Consider the following 18,676-nt stretch of genomic DNA (forward strand, 5'->3'; position numbering starts at 1 on the left):
GAAGAAGGTTGGGCTCTATCTCCTGGGCCACATCTCCATCCACACCCCTTAGCAGCTGTCTTCAAGAATGAAGTCCTAGCCAGCAGACAGGAGCCTATCCCGCCAACCACCAAATTTCACTCATTTCATCTCCTACAACTTATTTCATACATTTGGTCACTACCAGTCCCTGAAATGCTTTAAGAATAAAAATGCCCTTCAGTGACACTCATTTTCATCAGGAGAATGAAGGTGCTTAAGAAAACTAACCTCACCCAAACAATGTACTTCTGGAGAAGAAATTCAGAAGGGCATACCACAGAAGAGAACACAGGAGGCCCTGCAGCCCCTTTTCCCCAGGGCAGCCCCCCTCCACAAGACCTGTGGGCTCAGGACCCGACAGATCATGTTCTTCCAAGGTCCTTCATTATGACTAGAAATGGGAAGGCCGATTAGGAGTATCTGTGCCGATTTTCAAAGGGAGTTGTTACGTGAAATAACATCACAAATGCCACCCCCAGGTCTTCCTGTGTTGGCTGGAACAGCATGTGCACACAGCTGTCAGGGCAGAGAGGGGTCAGAAACACAGACACCAGCATTGACATGGAATCTGAGGGTCACTGTGTATGTGCTGTAACTGCAAATACACATAAAAGAACCCTCTGCTCAAGACCCCTGACTGCTTAGCACCCAGCCTTAGTTTGGGGCCAAGAAAAACCAAGTTCAAATCACAAGTCCACCATTTAACAGCTGGACAACTATTTACAACTATTAACAACAATTCAGGACAGCTATTTAACACTCTAATTCTCAAATTCTGACCCTACAAAGGAGGGCAAATGTCCCCTCCTTCCAGGGTCGCTGCAAGCATTGAGAGGCACACTGTGGGACACCTCCCTTGCAACTGCCCTGCAACAGCCCCAACCGTGATAAAAAAGCCAACACTCACCCGTCACCACCCTTCACCGCATACCCTATCTCATCCCCAGGAGGAAACCAGGCCTCACTGCTGTCTCCCAGAGGCCGCTGCTGGTAACAGGAGTACCCAGGCTCACTGGCATTTCTGAAGTGCAGCTCCTGCTCCCTGGGGGCTCAGTGCTGAGTAGAAGAGATGCACAGCCTCCCCTTCCACCCTGAGGGGAGGCCTCTATGTAGGATGCTGGCAACCGGCCACAGGGCTGGAGGAGGGGCGCCACCCTCCTCAGTGGCAGGGGTCCAGCGAGGCTCCCCCAAACAGTTGAGCTGGAGCAGAGGGCCTTCCAGTGGAGGGAAGGCTGAGGGCCCAAGCTCCCAAGTGGAAAGACCACTGTGTTGGGAATGGGAAGGCAGGGAGCAGAGCTAGGCCACAGTCCCTAGGTGTCTTCACAGAATGCACCAGCCACTTTGGGAAATCTTTTCAATAATCTTTCAGAATTTATCATCCGACTGCCTTCAGCCCTGCCACCTGTGAACCAGCCCTGGGCCAAACCTTGACATACCCTCTGTCTGTGAACACAGTTCTGTGTAATCTTCCCCCCCAACCCCTGCACAGAGTTATTCTTACCCCTTCTCTCAGAGGAGGATCCTGGGCTCAGTGAGATCACAGAACCCCCCAACAGCATCACCACTGACCACCAGGTCTCCACCACACCTTCCCTGTGGCCCCTAATGAACCTGCCTGAGTCCCACTGGGACCTCCCATTCGGTGGCCCCTTCCAATGGGTCTGCCTCCAGCCTGCCCTCACCTCACAGTGCACTGACCCTAGAATACATGGAAATGCATGGCTGCGTTTTGATGCAGTTCTGCATCTTTCTCCTTTGGCCTTTCTGGCTACTAAATCATGAAACAAAAACACAAAGCTAAAAAGTAAAAGAAAATAATCATCTGAATCCACTGCAGGGTAATTAATCCAAACATATGAGTGCACAGACATCTCCATGGTAAAGACAGGTGCTGGAGTGAGTTAAAGAGCTCCTGCACTATCTACTCAGCTGACAGTCCCCAGGCCCACATGGCAAGCCTACACCTTCCCAGCCCTCCCACTCAAGGTTCTGGTTCTAAAGTCCAGGGCAGCCCTGCTGCAGCGAACCCAGTGCCTTCCTGATGCAGTCACGCACTGGGAACCGTGGAACAGACTAGGAAGGCAGCTCACACACCCACTGGCATACACCCATGATTTGGCATCTCAGCAAAACCCGAGTCCACTGCTTCCCCCAGGTGGATTCTTCTGGTTAAGAAAGAGAAGACAACTTGTGCTATCAGTATGGCTAAATAATGTAATGTGATCTACACACCTACACAAAGTATCTCTCTCCCTTCATTAATATGTAAAGGAAAGATGAAGATTTAACCCACGTGTGTGAAGATGAACACACGTGGCAATAAGATAAAATAAAAATAGCTACTGTCACCAATCAGAAATTGTTCTCTTGGGAAGGTAACAAAGAAAGAAAAACTGTACAAACAAGCAAGCAGACAAAAGCTTCTTCCCTCCCTGGGATGTAACACTATTGGAGATAGGCACCAGCCAGGACCTGGCGAGTCAGGTTCTTTTGGCATTCCCTCTGACACCCGCCAAGAAGCAGCATCTGGAACCTGAGCATTTCATCACCTCCAAGGCCACAGTGGCTTCTCCCAGGGCTCCTGCTCCCCACACTCACAATGCCAGCCACAGCCTTTCAGCTCCAGCCACATGGCCATCTCTAGGTTCTGCCCCCCCACCCCCGGAGGCAGGAAATGTCTACTTTACCCTACCTCCCAGGACGTTCTGTGTGCCTCCCTCCTCCACATCCCCACATGGCACTGTGCTCCACTACCAAATAGTGGGGGTGCTCCAGGATGGGTGGCGTGCTCCCCCACAGCCTCCCATGATCTGTGTACTTCCTCTACCCCAGTCCCAACCCTGTGAACTGTGTATCCCCTGCCATGGTCTGTGTACCCCCCCCCCCCAAGTCCCAACCCTGTGATCTGTGTACCTCCTGCCATGGTCTGCATATTCCTCTCAACCCCAGCACCCAACCCTATGTTCTCTGTGTGCCCCCCCCCCACCATGGTCTGTATACTCCATAACCCCCAGGCCCAAATCTGTGGTCTCTGTGTCCCTGCCATGTTTTGTGTAATCCCCTTAACCCTAGTCCCCAATCCTGGGGTCAGGATGATTGGTATGTTCATCTGCACAGAATCACCGTGCAAGTTTGCTTTTTGAGTCTGCAGCCACTCCATCATCATGGAAACCAGAGACAGAGTCTTTTGATTTAGCTCTACCCTGAATCCAAGAACTATGGAAAATTTGGCAGCTGCTCACTCAAAACACATTATGTTCAGATTAAATGTAGTACTTTTCAATGAGAAGACCTACAGCTTGATTAAAAAGGTTCCCATCCTTAATTCCCAGCAGTAAGACACCCATCATCATTCCTTCATACAAGTCCTGCTCCACCAGACAGCTGAGAAATGCAATTCCAGACTCAAATTCAAAGGAACTGCCCTCATGCACCTGGTGCTCATGTGCTTGACAGGGAGACCACAAGGAAGTCCATTCTGGGAATGCTACATCTGCGGAGCAGGGTAAAGCCATTCTCTCTCCTCACTTTTTTCATCCCAGCAATGGAATTCATGATAGAGAATGAAGTGGAGCAGGGAAGGGGCAGGAGGCATCTGAAATCACTCCCACCTAAACAAAACTCCAACAGAGGATTAGTGACAGCCCAGGACTGTATCAAGGTGAGAGTCCAGTTCTGACCACATGAGTGACAGCTGTACCCTTTCCTCTTACTCAATGATCTCCATCTCTGTCTCTCTGTCTCTCTCTGTATCTCTCCAGTGTAGCTCAGTAGTTAGGAGCATTAGGCTTTGCAGTTGCACAGAACACCTTTGTCCCTCCACTTCTGTGGGGTGCACCTCTCTACTCCTTGACGTTGGGCTTTGGACTCAGGGCTCCACTGACTTGCTTTGGTTAAGGGGACACTGCACAGGTCTGTATTTGAAACTGCATCACCATTTCTACCTAGATGGCCCCATGTAAGTTCCTAATGTCCAGCACTTCAATTTCCCCATTTGCAATGAAGAGAAGTTATCTATTTCCAAAGGCTTATTATACACAGTACAAGATAATTTATAATGGACATAGTACAGCTGGACACACAGTTGGTGCTCAATAAATGGAGAGAGAGAAGGGATTCTTGTACAAACAAAATCCGCAAAACTCTCAAACCACAAATTCACAGCCCATTTGGGGAAAATCCCACTTCAAGTTATCCAGACACATACATCATGCAGGAACTCACCTTTATTTTTTGTTTTTGTTTGATGTTTGTTTATTTTTGAAGGAGAGACAGAGCGTGAGCTGAAGTCGGAGGCTTAACCAACTGAGCCACCCAGGAGCCTAGGGACTCACCTTTTAATGCTAAATAGCAGGAAAGTTGTTTATACTTCCCTATTGTCTCAAAGTAATCTTTTGAGATTACTTGGCTGGTCTACTGGTGTGAAGTTTTTGAGCTTGAAAACTCTTTACATAAGGTTTTAGACGATTGGGAAATTGGATACCTGCATTTCATTCCTACTGGGGCTAGCACTGGATCACAGTCAACCCCTGAATTGGTCAACAAGGACTCAGAAAGGGACTCTGATTTTCCTTTCCCACTGCTGACTGTCCACTAGGCTGATGACTCTGCCTCACCACGAGTGTATGGCCAAGGGGCACGGGCCAGTGGCAGGCAGGAACACTGCTCTCTACAGCCTTCCAGACACACTGCCACCAACCTTCTGTGGGACCTCAAGCAAGTCCTCCCCATGCCTGGGCCTCAGTTTTTCCTTGCATGTAAAATGAGATGGTTAACTGGGAGACCTCTGGGCTCCCTTTCCATGCTAACATGCAAGGATTTTATGCTGAATTCTCAAGGACCAGTTACTTCGTGTTTCCTATGTCTTTTCTTCCCTCCACCAGCACAGATCATTAAAGTTAATTGTGGATGTCAGCTTTTTATGATTCTGACTGAGCACTATGGCAAGAAAGAAGGAGTCTCCAAAAAGCACAGAAAAAGAACTACCTTGTATTCTGGGATAGAAAGAATAAGAAGCGGGGAGTCTGTTTAGCATTGTCAAGTACAAAATCTCTACCACTCCTACTCCAAAGAAGCACAGCCCAAGAAAAGCTGTGACCTCGGGAAACTGGATATAACTTCATTCAGGTTTCATTCAGCTTGCTGGTTCATTTGTTTGTTCGTTTTCTTTGCTTCTGTTTTTGATTATATTGTTTTCTTTTTTCTCTTTTCTTTCTCTTTCTTTGATACAGAAAGAGCAAATTTTCAAAAAAAAATGTATTCTATTTTATTTTCTTTATTTTTTTTAATTTTTAACTTAACTTTTTTTCCTTTCCCTTTTTTGTCTTTTCTTTCAAGCCTCTCTCAATAAGCATACCAAAACACACCTAGAATCTTGCTTCTTTTATTTGATTTTGCTTTGTTTTTTTTTTATTTTTTAATTTTAATTTTTAATTTTATTTTTTTTCTTCCTCCAAAATGACAAGATAGAGGAATTCACCCCAAAAGAAAGAACAGGAAGTAATGATGGCCTGGCATTTAATCAACACAGATATCAGATGTCTGAACTAGAATTTAAAACCATGATTATAAGAATACTAGCTAGATGAAAACCTGTGACCTTGAGACTAGTTGTTTTTGGTGCCCTCTTACCTCTCACCCACCAGCTTCCCAGTGGCCCCCAGGGGCTCACACCCCAATTCCCACTACAGAGCAGGCTTTGCCACTCTCTCACACTATTGAGAGACCCCTAACCCTCCTCCTCAAAAGCAATTCCCCCATCCTCTCTCACTGGGCCTGGCTCTAAGCTGCTGAAAATCAATCTGAGGAACCAAAGAGCTGGCAAACAGGAATGTCTGTAATGTTTGGTGTCACTGCTCCTGAGTTTCAAAGGAAACATAAGAGGATAGGAGCTGTAGAAGTAGGAAATTCGAATGACAGAATTCCCCAAAAAAGTGTGGTGAGGACATTTCTGGGAAAAGGTGAGGGGGTGGGGAAGGAATGCATCTTATTTCCTTGGAGTCCCCCCCAAAAAGGTGACTCTGTATACTCCTCACTCCACCCCTGGACACACAGACCATCAGTGAGGAGCAGTGATTTCTCCCCTGCCCAGAGCCTCAGGGCTCTTGCCAATATCAGAGTGAGGTGGAAAAAGACCCCCAAAGGCAGGGTGAGGCCAGAGACAGAGGCGTCCCACTGGGCAATGCGGCCTCCACAAGATCAGCAGCCTCACATCTTCATTACCCCTTTCTCAGCCACTAAAATCCTTGCATGGTTGTCTGCTTTGAAAAAGCAACAGAGATGGTATAAAGGGTTAGAGGGAAATCATGTCCCTTCAGAAGTGAACAAATCTCTCAGCGAGCTAATTAGCACAGAATATCTAATCCTCTTCCCAAAATGCATGCATGGAATCTGGACCACAGTTCTCAGTCTCCTGCTCAATACCACATGGATGACCTTCTGGGTGATAAAAGTATCTGCCACAAACTTAATGGCCATGCAGTCCTCAAGACCCCCTTTGTTTCTTTCATGCTTCACACCATGCAGAAAAATCACTTCAAAGTCAAGCACGTGCCCACTGACTTTGGGATGAGGACATGTGCAAGCCGAGATGTTCAGTCTTCCCTTTATTGCTGAAAAGTACATGTTCATTCAGTGCCTGGATGGATTATTACACAGCAAACATTCTTTACTCCCTCCACTTCTGTAGGGATGCACTTTCTAACCCCTTGGGTTTGGGCTTAGTCACATGGCTTGCTTTGGCTAAGGAGATACTAATGGACAAGATATAGGCAAAGACTTGAAATGGGTTTAAGCTAAGCATAGGTGGGCTTGCTTTCTTGAAGTCTTGCCTTCTGTCATGAGAATGTGGCTCAAGTGGCTGCAGGTCAAGAGAGGCAAAAGTCAAATGCAACAGAAACTAGACCCAACTACAGGTTGAAGTCAAGGCAAACATATGTCAACCAACACTCACAAGTATGAATTAGTGGTAAATGCTTACTGTTATGTGTCAGGGACTCTTGGGGTAGATGTTATGCAGCATTATTGGGGCACTGGCTGATAGACAGATTGTACCATATTCCTATATCACATGGTCAGCCTTCACCACTGTCAAATCGATGTGTCTTATTGTCAGTCATGGGCCTTTGTTCACTGGCACATTTACTTTAGTTGAGCAGAAAGTAATGAACATCAAGATAGAAGAAGAAATGCCATATTCTCTCGGAAGTATCATCACCACTACAGATTGAAGAGCCCCAGCTCGAAGCTTCTTGGGCCACACCTGTTATGGGTACTAATATATTGTTTACATGTGCCAGCCAGTAAGGTATCTACTGTGGACCCACAAAACATCTTCCACAAATGAATACAGATAAAATAGTCCAGGAAAATTACTGAAGTGGCTATAAGCAAAAAAAATACACTCATCATTCATTTTTATGAGAAAAAAAGGCTAAGCTACTTTGCCACTGTTTCTCCATTTTTAAGATGTGAGACCATCAGGCAGAAGAATGTAGTTTCCCAAGTATTCATTTCCCCAAACCTAAGCATCCATCCACAGCTATGCTTGGGGTCAGTGATCCTGCTGCCACACAATAGATCTGAGGTTTCTCATGAATGAGAGGTGTCCCAAATGGGAGAGATGGAGTCCCAACCCCAGGATTGACTATTTAATTCAAAGTTAATTCTGAGCTGTCCTGCAGAGCAGTACAGGCAATAAATATTGACAGTAAATATAGTAAGTCTCAGGGAGGCACTTTCAACTGAATCAACTGCCAGTACTTGGTATTCCGTGGACTGTTCAGAGGTGCCGGTAGCTGCTATATGCCCTAACAGAAGTAGGGCTCTTCACAGAAGATAATAAATCTTATGAAATTACACAGTCATAGTAATTGAGAGCATGAAGCTTATTTCCATAACTGAGTCATGGGTCACATAAAAAAAAAAAACAAAAAAAAAAACAAAAAAAAAAAAAACAAAAAAAAACCTTAAATAAAATGACACTAGGAAAAGAATCCATTCAAAATCCAATTAAGCCATTATCAGCAAACCTCAGTAATTCCAATCCCAGAGTCACATTTAGGTTATAGCACAGATGCCAGTGAAAAATTTAAAAATCCAAAATGGCAGCACCAACATGACTAAACTTCTGGGAATCCATTTCTAACAAAATAATGAAGACATACTGAAGGCCTAACCCCCCTACTCAAGTCCTATAGGTTCTACAGAGCTGAGGGGCAGCCTGTGCAGAGCTGACTCCACATTTATTCCCAGAACCCAGAATGGTGCTTGGCATTTAATAGTTGCTCAGTGAGAGGCTGCTAAATTATGTCCATTTATTTGACATTCCTTTCAAGAAGAAGAGTGTTCTGAAGCTAAGTATTCCCCATCTTAAACTCCCCCCCAAACATGAAGGTTGGCCAAATGTTTCATACTTTATGTCTACTGTCCTCATTTTCCTCTCCTGACAATTTAGATTATTTTATCTTGCTTAACTGTTTTATTTTTATAAGGCATCTTACATCTTTTCAGGAACAAGGTAGTATATATACAAATAAATCAAAACTGACTTCTCCAGATGCAAAACAACAGAGGAAGTTGATATATCAGCAATACTAGAATAAAGGTGTTTTTTTTTTCAGGTGTTCTCTACCTGACTTAGACAATTTGCTTAGGCCTGTCCAACTGAGCAAAGCACTCATGACATGATGATAGAAATTGCATCACTGTTTCACGAAGTAGTAATCGTTTCATGATATACACATAACACTACAAGTTTTCTTCAGTTGTGGCATCCATTTCACAGATAGACAAGATAAAATACTGAGTGACTAGAAGAAGCCCTTCTTCCATGTAGCATTGACAGGGCTAAGGCTTCAAGCTCTCCATGGGTACTGGAAGGCATTTATATTCTTTAGATAGGCCTGAACTCTGATAAAGTCTTACTCAGGCCACTGTCACTGGGCTTGCCTCCCAAATAGCTGCTGTGTTTATTGAGGGAAATATATCTGCCATCAATTCCATTCATGTCCCAAAGATGTAATCCCATATCAAACCTAATCATGACACTTTTCTAGCTAGAGCAAATTATTTTTTATTCTTGTAAGTTATGAGAACTTTACCATCTCCAAGAATACTCATATTTGCACATTTGGTAATGTGGAAATATGTTTGTGCTCACTCTGCCTTTAGTTGAATACCTGCTCCTGCAGAGCCAGACGTCAACTGTGGAGAACAATGGGCTTCCTCACTCTTACCCTTGGTAGGTTCAGCCAAAGGATGCCCTCAACCAGCTCCAGGTCAGAATCACTCTAGTCTGAGGAGAGCAGACACCACGTGAATGAATGGTTGTTGAGTTACTTTCTGACAACCCGACCATGAAACCCTCCCTAGGATGAAAACACAGGGCCCTGCCATCGGATGAAATGGGAGTATGTTTTGTCTTCCCACACCCGGCTGTAACTGGCGTGTGCAATAAATCCATTCCATAAATGAAGCCAAAGAATGTCAGATTGTAATGAATTTTCCTCTCCATAAACCTAGAGTGGACTTAAAAACCCAACTGACCTTGAAGGGAAAAGCCTAGATCCTATTACCAGTTCCCCCTGAACTCTTCAGACCTCTCCAACTGGTGCCTCGCTCCATAAACTATCATTAGCAAGGGAAGCAGGTAGGTGGCTCTGCTGGAGAGGAAGGGAGGCCAGCAAGAAATGGCATGTAGAATGGGGTTCTTTAAAAACAAATGCCTCAGCTAAACTTGGAAGTGACAACTATCCCACAAGGCAGGAGAGGAAAAAGATGGGTGTCAGGGGATGCAGGTACAATTTGAGTGGTTATCAATTGATTTACTTATTATTAAGATTTCTAGACACCTCCATCATTTGGAACAACCTACAGCCCCCAAATAAAGAGCACCCAAAATCTGTGAGAAAATCTGCTGCCCTATAGCTTATGGAGCCTGGAAAGTCTGAGAGGGCAGGGGCTGTTGACTTTCTCAGGAGCTCAGCCCCTTGAAGCCACTGGCCCAGAGTAGAGACCCTGCAACCCTTCTTAGATCACATTAACAAGCACTCAGGTAGCCATCAGGGGCCAGGCATGGTTCTAAGCAACTTGCCAATATTATCATAAACACATAAAGTGAAATCTGGCCATCTGATTTCCCCTGGGATGCCCCAAGTCTCTCCTTCTTCTCAGGATCAGAAAAGAGGGCAAGGTGAATATGTATCTCATTTGGCAGCCCCTGGGGCCTCCCCATATTGCATTAAAGTATGTTAAACATATTCATGTTGATTATCCAAAGCTTCATGAAAGGTTAAACTCGGGCTCCTTGCTATTGCTGGCACAAGGCAGTCGAGCACAGAATGCTTTTTTTTTTTTTTTTTTAAATAATGGATGTTGTTCTGAGTGGATGCTCAGACAGGATAATTTTATATTATTTGTAAAGGCTGAAGTCATATACAGAAGGTATTACGGTAATCTATAAATATTATCATGTAAGTGGTACTTAAAGCTAGTTTTTTTACTGAAATGAAATTCATGTAACATAAAATTAACCATTTTTAAGTAAACAATTCAATGGCATTTAGCACAGTCCCAATGTTGTACAATCACCACCCCAGCTAGTTTCAAAACATTTTCATTATGCCAAAATAAAACCCCATACTCATTAAGCAATTATTCTTTGTCCCCCCATCCTTCCCCATTCCCTGACAACCACTGATCTGCTTTCTATTTCCATGGATCTATCTATTTTGGATATCTCACATAAAGTTGACCCTTGAACAACATGGGGGTTAGGGGAACTTATCCCCCACAACTTTTGACTCCCCAAAACTTAACCACTAATAGCCTACTATTGACCAGAAGCCTTACTGATAACAAACCATCAATTAACACGTATTTTGTATGTTATATGTATATATACTATATTCTTACAATAAAGTAAGCTAGAGAAAAGAAAATGATTATTTTTTAAAAATCATAAGAAGGAAAAAATACACTTACAATACTGTGCTGTATTTATTTGAAAAATATTTGAAGTGCCTGGGTGGCTCAGTTGGTTAAGCATCTAACTCTTGATTTCAGCTCAGGCCGTGATCTCATCGTTTGTGGGATCAACCCCCACGTCAGGCTCTGTACTGACAGCACAGAGCCTGCCTGGGATTCTCTCTCCCTCTCTCTCTGCCCCTCCCCCACTTGTTCACTCATGCATGGTCTCTCTCTCTCAAAATAAATAAACTTTTTTTTAATATTAAAAAGATGACCCACAGATAGGTGGGCATGCACACAGTTCAAACTTGTGTTGTTCAAGGGTCAACTGTGCCAAATGGAATCATACAATGGGTAACATTTTGTGACTGGCTTTTTTCAAACATAATGTTTCAAGGTTCATATAAGTTGTAGCATGTATCAAGTACTTCACTTCTTTTCGTGGCTGAATAACATTCCATTGGATGTGCATTCCACAATTTGCTTATCCATTCACTCATTGATGGACACTCCGGAGCCACTGTGATTAATGCTACTATATACATGAGTGGTCAAGCATGTGTTTGAGCACCTGTTTTCAATTATTTGAGGCATATATCTAGAACTAGCTTTCGATGCACAAAATACCCAATGTTACAATGTGTTCAGGACCAATAAGCTTGAAATCTCAAGTCATCAATGTTTGTTCCCAGGGATGGTGAATGTTCAGCTTTCCAATTAACTGAGTTCCTAGAAGGTTTCTAGAGCTACAAGATCACGTTTGCTCCAGTACTTACTATAAGCAACGTGGCTCAACAAAACAACAAAGATAATAGTAATAGTAATAATGATAATAATGATAATTATAATAACACACAGAAGGTAATAGCTCCTGATACTTACTGCTGAAGTCAAGTGCTATATATTCAGTACTGTACCTGTCATACTACTACCATTACTGTTGTGTATGGAACAAGTCATGTGGCCTAAACCCAGCCCTACCACCCGACCACTCCAAAGCCCAGACTCTTAACTGTAGGCCACTTTTTCCATTTCACATCAAGCAACCCAACCAGAAGCAATCAGTATCTATGTTGAGTACTTTCTGGATTTCAGTCACAGCCTACATTCCCCTGCCACCACAGGAAGGGAAATCTATGGCTCGGGGTATAACATCCTACTCTACAGTGTACTGGACCTTAGAAACACCCCCACCACCACAGAATTACATGTGTTTAACATCTGTCAGCATTATGAAACCATGAGCTCCAGATGAGCAGGGACCTGCCCCTGCCCCACCACCAAACCCCCAACACCTACACGATGCCTGGAACTCTGCATGCATTCACTGAGCATGTGCTGAAGGAGTGGAGCTGCATTAAGCTATTCCCCTATTGGCATATCCTGCGTATTCTTTACTCATTATATCCAACCTCATATACCTCTGAGAAGCAGACATGGATCAATACATCCCCTTTATGACCTTGCTTCATCTCATCCAGGCTTCAGGACTTCTCTAGGGACACGCTCCCCCTAGGCAGGTCCAGGAAAACCTCTGCCTCAGGGCCCTGTGCCCACCAGACCTTGCTGCTTACAGCAACACATGAGCCTGGCCGTCCCCAGCCTGACAGTTGGTAAAACAAGCATGTAATAATCCTTAGAACAGGCCTATGACCTTGCGAATTAATGAGCAGTGCCTTCAATTCTCATACAGGTCATTTAAAAATCTGACCTAAGTCACGCCCCAGACAGTCATCCCAAACTAATTTTTCTTCAACCCTAAATACTCAGTAAACAACTTTGTTGGACACTGTATTAGTCTCTATCCTATTGTAAAACTAAAACCAATTTTTAAGTGGCCATTTTTTCCCTCTTTTGATTTCTTCTAGTAGTTTAATAGGGAACAAATGAACCCTCTGAGATTCCCTCACTGTGGAGGTTAGCATGTCCTGATTCGGGGGGACATTAAAGAACATTTGCTAGTGGAAGAAAGTGAGCCACAAAACCTGCAAACACCAAACCTGATGTCACACCATGTGCCACGGGATTTATTTTTATTGAGATGCATTCATTCGGGCTCCTGATCTCCTCACTTACCCACCTTCCCCAGCCAGTTTTATAACCACATGAGATCTTTGATACCCCACAAGAAGGTGGGAGCATGAACATCTGCCCCTTCCCAGACCACAAACAGCCAGGGCTGCACTGTCTCCATGACTACTACAGACTGATGGTCAAGGAGATTATCAGTGACTATATTTAGGTCTAAAAGCAGGTGTTTTTTACTCACTTGAGACAGGATTTTCAAAGGTACAAAAGCTCCTTTCATCCCAGATGCTCTCACTAAGAGAATGCAAACAAGCCTCCAGTGCCAGTGGTGAACAGGCAGGCAGAAGGTCTCCTCACTGGTCCCCACCCCACGGAACATGGACACCACAAAACCCATCAAGAGAGCTGACTGCGTGAGTGGGACCCTGCCATGAGTCTGGGCATAATCTGCTTCTGTGACATTCCTTCCAGCTCCATTCTTCAGAAGCTCTTGTTTTTCAGAGGTGGCATTCCTCACAGGATGTGGAACCATCAGCTCCCAGAAGCAGGTTTTGATGCAGCAGTTGCTAGAGATTTGGCCTAGAAAAGCAGGCAGCTGTCTAATAGGAAAAAGACGATCAGACAATCAGTGGGGAAAGGCCCAGGGAGGTCTGAACCTCAGCTAAGTCTCACCCCTCAGACGATCGCCATTTCCACTAATCCAGAAAGCTGGCCAGAGACAGATGGGACTGCCCTGGCTAGTGGGTGGCATGGGGCGTGGGTCAGGACAGCACCACAAGGTCACTCAGCCAGTCAGCACTCACCTATGCACCTGAAGGTTCCATGATCTGAACTGGATCAATTAGCACCCTGAAACAACAGGTAAGAAAGAGAATCCCAGGCTGAGAACACTTGTGGAGAGCCATTAGAATTTCACTTCCTCCTATGGACTAGCCCAGCCATTTCCAATAATCAAGTCACAGGATGAACATATTCTGTTCAGAAACATTTTATGTTAGGTGTCAATAATGATAGCACAGAAGTCTATGATGTCACACAGGCTTTGCTGTGCAAACAGGCAGTGAGTAGCAGTGGGGGAGAACTTGGGGTGAGAGCCTCAATGCAACCTCCATAGCTAAACATCAAGCTACACTGGTGACTGAATCACACCCCCTCCAGGGAGTCCTGGCCAAGATATGATTTTGACTACCAGTTTATAGTCAATTTCAAGGGTGTCCAAAGAGGTCTTTTCTCTGCTACTTTCGTGCTGGCTGGTAGCAAAATATTCCACTGATTTCAGGGAAACAAGCAATATGGTCTGAATCAATTTTTGAAAAAAACTTTTTTAATGTTTATTTATTTTTGAAGGAGAGACAGAGCATGAGCATGGAGGGGCAGAGAGAGAGGGAGACACAGAATCCAAAGCAGGCTCCAGGCCCTGAGCTCTCAGCACAGAGCCTGATGTGAGGCTTAAACTCATGAGTCATGAGATCATGACCTGACCCGAAGTTAGATGCTTAAGTGACTGAGCCACCCAGGCGTCCCTGAATCAATTTTTTTAAAGTTCATATCCAAAAAACCAACCACTAAATATTTTACTGTGTTTTTGAGCTTTTTATTTTATGTTTTCTTTGCACATCTATCCAGCTTTCCCATGAGAGGGGTTAAGTTTCTCTGAGGAAAGTATCGAAAACACAGAGAAGTCTACAAATATCACACAAGCAAGGCAGGAGGATCCCAGGGGCTGAGCAAGTCTTCTCTGGAGCAGCTCTTTCTTGGGTTCCTGTCGCTTTTCCATTTCAAATCAACACACCTTGTTTTGTTGATTAGCAAACACTCCAGGAAGACAGGTGCCTGCTATTTCTCAGCTCAGGCTCTCCTGCTTCTCCATGATCACTGGCTGGAAATTTCAGGTGGGAAGCAGTGAAGGGAAGATGGCCAGTCTGAGAGGAAATCATACTCAGGACGGTGGCAGGCATATAGTAAACATCCAATAAATGGTGACAAAAAATTTGAATAAAAATTAAAAAGAAATTGTGATCCAGGTATAAGATGAAATAAGCCACAGAAAGCCCAGCCTGCATCTTCTCCCCCTGCTCACTAGACAGGCACCAGATGGGGTTCATTGCGGATTACTTTGTCACACACTCCTAACAAAGTTCTGTGTTTGGTTTTCCCCGGGCAGGTATGCCGTGCCTGGCCCAGCATCCCCAGCGAGGGAGAGATAAAAGCGAGTAACAGCAGGAGTTAAGTCAGTGAATCAGGGCTGATCCCCCAAGGAAGTTCCAGACACTAGCCAGGGAGGCCTGGAGGCAGGCTAAGATGCTGACAGCTGCTTAGCACCCATGCTGCATCCCTGTGGAGCCCACACTTCCATGGTGTCCTGTGATTATTACGACCAGCTCTGACTTGCTATCCTGGGCTTTGGTTGCCAATCACAGGCAGCCTCTGCTCACGAAAGTCACGAGGCTCTGAGTTCCAGGGGAGGCAGCAGAAGCAAGAGGAAAGTTTCCCTCTTGTGGCAACCAGAGGCTTTCTGGGCAGCCCTACAACCCATGACCACCCCACAGAGTTGCCTGACCCTCCACGTGCAGCTTCCTGCTTTCTGAAGGATCACCCTTCCCATGCCCAGGAGATCCCAAGGCGACCAGAGACTCACCCTCAGGAGGACACACGTCAGGTGTTACAGCGTAACTTATACCCCCTCCACATCTTCCTTCTGACTAGCTACATGCTGTCCCAATTTGCCATCTGATCCAAACCACATACACCTTGGCAGGGAGGTGATGGCAGGGGTAGAAGAGGAGGCTTGGCCCCTCTTCTCCCTGGCAAGGAACTGAACACACTGGGGGGAAATGTCACAGCATTTACTTCATTCAGTGTTGGGCAGATCTGATCTTTGAGGCACTTCAATTTGTAACCTATTAAGTATTTCATCACGTTCTCTTCTCTAGTGCTTCATTAATTTTCTGTACTGCCAAGAATTCTCTCTCTATGCAGCTGGCTTATGAGTCCCAGTTACATTTTGCTTTTTTGCCATGAGACAGTGGGGCTTAACCAGATGACTTTTCTTGAGTCTTGGTCCCAATTCTGAAGATGTGCAAGTATTTTGGCAACTATATTTCTCTGGTGCTTAGAATCAGAAGCAAGGGGGAGCTGGCTTTTCCAAGGGTTAACATGAGGAAATTGTAGAGCATAGCCACCCAAAAAGAAACCCCAGAATGACGTGCTCAATACAGCTGTGAAGATATATCAACATTTTGTTGGAGGACTTCCCTCTATTCCACCAAGGGAGTGGCAAGGTTATCCAATTTGCTGCCATCATTCTTGATTTGTGATAGTCATTCTATATCACTTCTAAAAAATTATGAATGAGAACTCAGAAACCCAATTCCATCCCCAGTAGCCTCTCCCAAGACCCAAGTTAAAGAGAATCCACTGTTTGACCCCTCTGGCCTGCCTCTGAGGCACAAACTTCCAACAGCCTCATTTCAAAACCCCAAATATGGCTTCTATGCCATGTGTTTATATAAGATAACAGCATCATGGAGTAAGGAAAAAAAGCTGTTGCCTGGAGATGGAGTGCTTGATAATTATCATCACCAACATCACAGCATGTTTAATGGCTTAAGAAGTCCTCATTGGACATTTGTCCAAAAAAAAAAAAAAAATCCCAGAGGGAAAAAAACCAACCCCATTTTACTACTGCATCAAAAAGAATAAAATATCTGGGAATAAAATTAACCAAAGAGGTAAAACTTCTGTATATTGAAAACTGTAAGACATTGATGAAAGAAACTGAAGAGGACACAAATAAATGGAAAGACATGTTGTGCTCATGGATTAGAAGAATTAATGTTACTGATTTATCCAAAGCAATCTACAGATTCAATGCAATCCCTGTCAAAATTCCAATGGCATTTCCACAGATATAGAACAATTATAAATTTATGAAACCATAAAAGTCCTTGAATAGCCAAAGCAATTTTGAAAAGAGAAAGCTAGAGGCATCACATTTCCTGAGTTCAAACGATGAACAAAGCTATAGTAACCAAGACAGTATGGGATTGGCATAAAAACAGACATATACATCAGTGGAACAGAACAGTGAGCCCAGAAATAAATCCACCAATATAAAGTCAATTAATTTACAACAAAGGGGGCAAGAATATGCAATGGGGAAAGGACAGTCTCTTCAATAAATAGTACTGGGAAAACTGGACAGTCACATGCAGGAGAATGAAACTGGACCACTTTCTTACACCATACACAGAAATAAATTCATTAAAGACCTAAATGTGAGACATGAAACCATAAAACTCCTAGAAGAAAGTATGGGGTAAAGCTCCTTGACATCAGTCTTGGCAGTGAGTTTTTGGATTTGACACCAAAGGCAAGGGCAACAAAAGCAAAAATAACCGAGTAAAAAATAATAAAAGAAGGAAAAGAAAGAGAAGATCACTTCAACAATCAGGACTCAGGAATCTCGATTCCATATAAAAATTGTTTAGGGAAGATGAATCATCCCAGCCTGTTACTCTTCCTCTTTCTTTTTTAACATCATAAATATCAGCAAGAGTGAATATTGAAGGAAGTCTTTCCTGGAGGGCCAACACTTGAGCTTCCCCCCACTTGCTGCTCCCTCCCCATCGTCCTTTGCACCGTCCAGCTCCCCCACAGCGGTAGCCAGCACTGAAAGCCAGAGGAAGCAGGGTTCTGCTGACAGGGAGCGAAGACACTCAAAAAAGGAAAGCACAAAAGTCAGATTTTTCATCTTTCTCTTAGAAACACTGATTTTGTCTTTATAAAGAGGAGCCTAGCAGCAAAAGGTATTCTCCTGGTGGGGGCAGTGGGTGTCTCTTTTTTGGTCATTTGTTTCTTCCCTCTATGTACCCAGGACTTTTACAAGCTACACAGTTTTTAACTTTTGGGTTTGTCTGGGTTTTCTTCAAGCTGGTCATGTTTGTGTTTGGCTCCTGCCCTCTTCCTTAATGGGTGACCCCCTCCCATAAATCTAACAGGAAGCCCTGTCTGCTTCCTTGACATGTATTTCCTATTTGGAGGGAGGGAGATTCCTTTAAAAAATAACAAATCCCAGTGCATACAGGGAACATCACCCATAGGAAGGGACTCAGCTCAACCACCTTCCTGACAGATCACCTTCCTGACTTCCTGTCAACTAGTGAGAGGCCCCCATCAGACTTGGGAAGAATTCAGGATGATTTCATTAATAATACATTCCACTATTAATTGATGCTGTTGCTAAGAGAGTAGATCTTAAAAGTTATCACAAGGGAAAAACATTGTAATCATGTGAGGTGATGAATATTAACTACACTCATTGGGATAATCATTTCACAATAATACATACACCAAATCATTATGTTGTACATCTTAAACATACACAATGTTATATATCCAGTATATCTCAATAAAACTGGAAAAAATATTGATCAATGCTTTTATCCATGTCTGTCCATAGACAGTATGATTTTATTATTTTTAAGTTTCTTTTTTTTTTGAGAGAGAGAGAGAGAGAGAGAGGGAGAGAGAATGGGCAGGGGAGGGGTAGAGAGAAAGGGGGACAGAGGATCCAAAGCAGGCTCTGTGCTGACAGCAGAGAGCCCAACATGGGGCTCTAACTCACGCACTGTGAGATCATGACCTGAGCTGAAATCAG

General features: G+C 44.1%; 1 protein-coding gene across 3 annotated transcripts in view; it reads right to left on the reverse strand.

The window, feature by feature from the left end:
* Positions 1–18,676, reverse strand: part of SH3RF3 (SH3 domain containing ring finger 3) — a 371,367-nt gene that overhangs the window by 224,202 nt on the left and 128,489 nt on the right. For 2 of the 3 annotated variants that reach the window (XM_042931822.1, XM_042931823.1), the window contains 2 exons: positions 13,821–13,866; positions 13,259–13,616 (listed from right to left, as the gene is read on the reverse strand). The exons of the other annotated variant lie outside the window; for it this stretch is intronic. In XM_042931822.1, the coding sequence (XP_042787756.1) occupies positions 13,259–13,549 (291 nt within the window). In that variant the 5' untranslated portion in view covers positions 13,550–13,616; positions 13,821–13,866. The remainder of the gene's footprint in view (positions 1–13,258; positions 13,617–13,820; positions 13,867–18,676) is intronic. 3 annotated transcript variants of the gene reach the window in all.

This window comes from Panthera leo, chromosome A3 (genome assembly GCF_018350215.1).
Source record: "Panthera leo isolate Ple1 chromosome A3, P.leo_Ple1_pat1.1, whole genome shotgun sequence".
Taxonomy (NCBI): Eukaryota; Metazoa; Chordata; class Mammalia; order Carnivora; family Felidae; genus Panthera; species Panthera leo.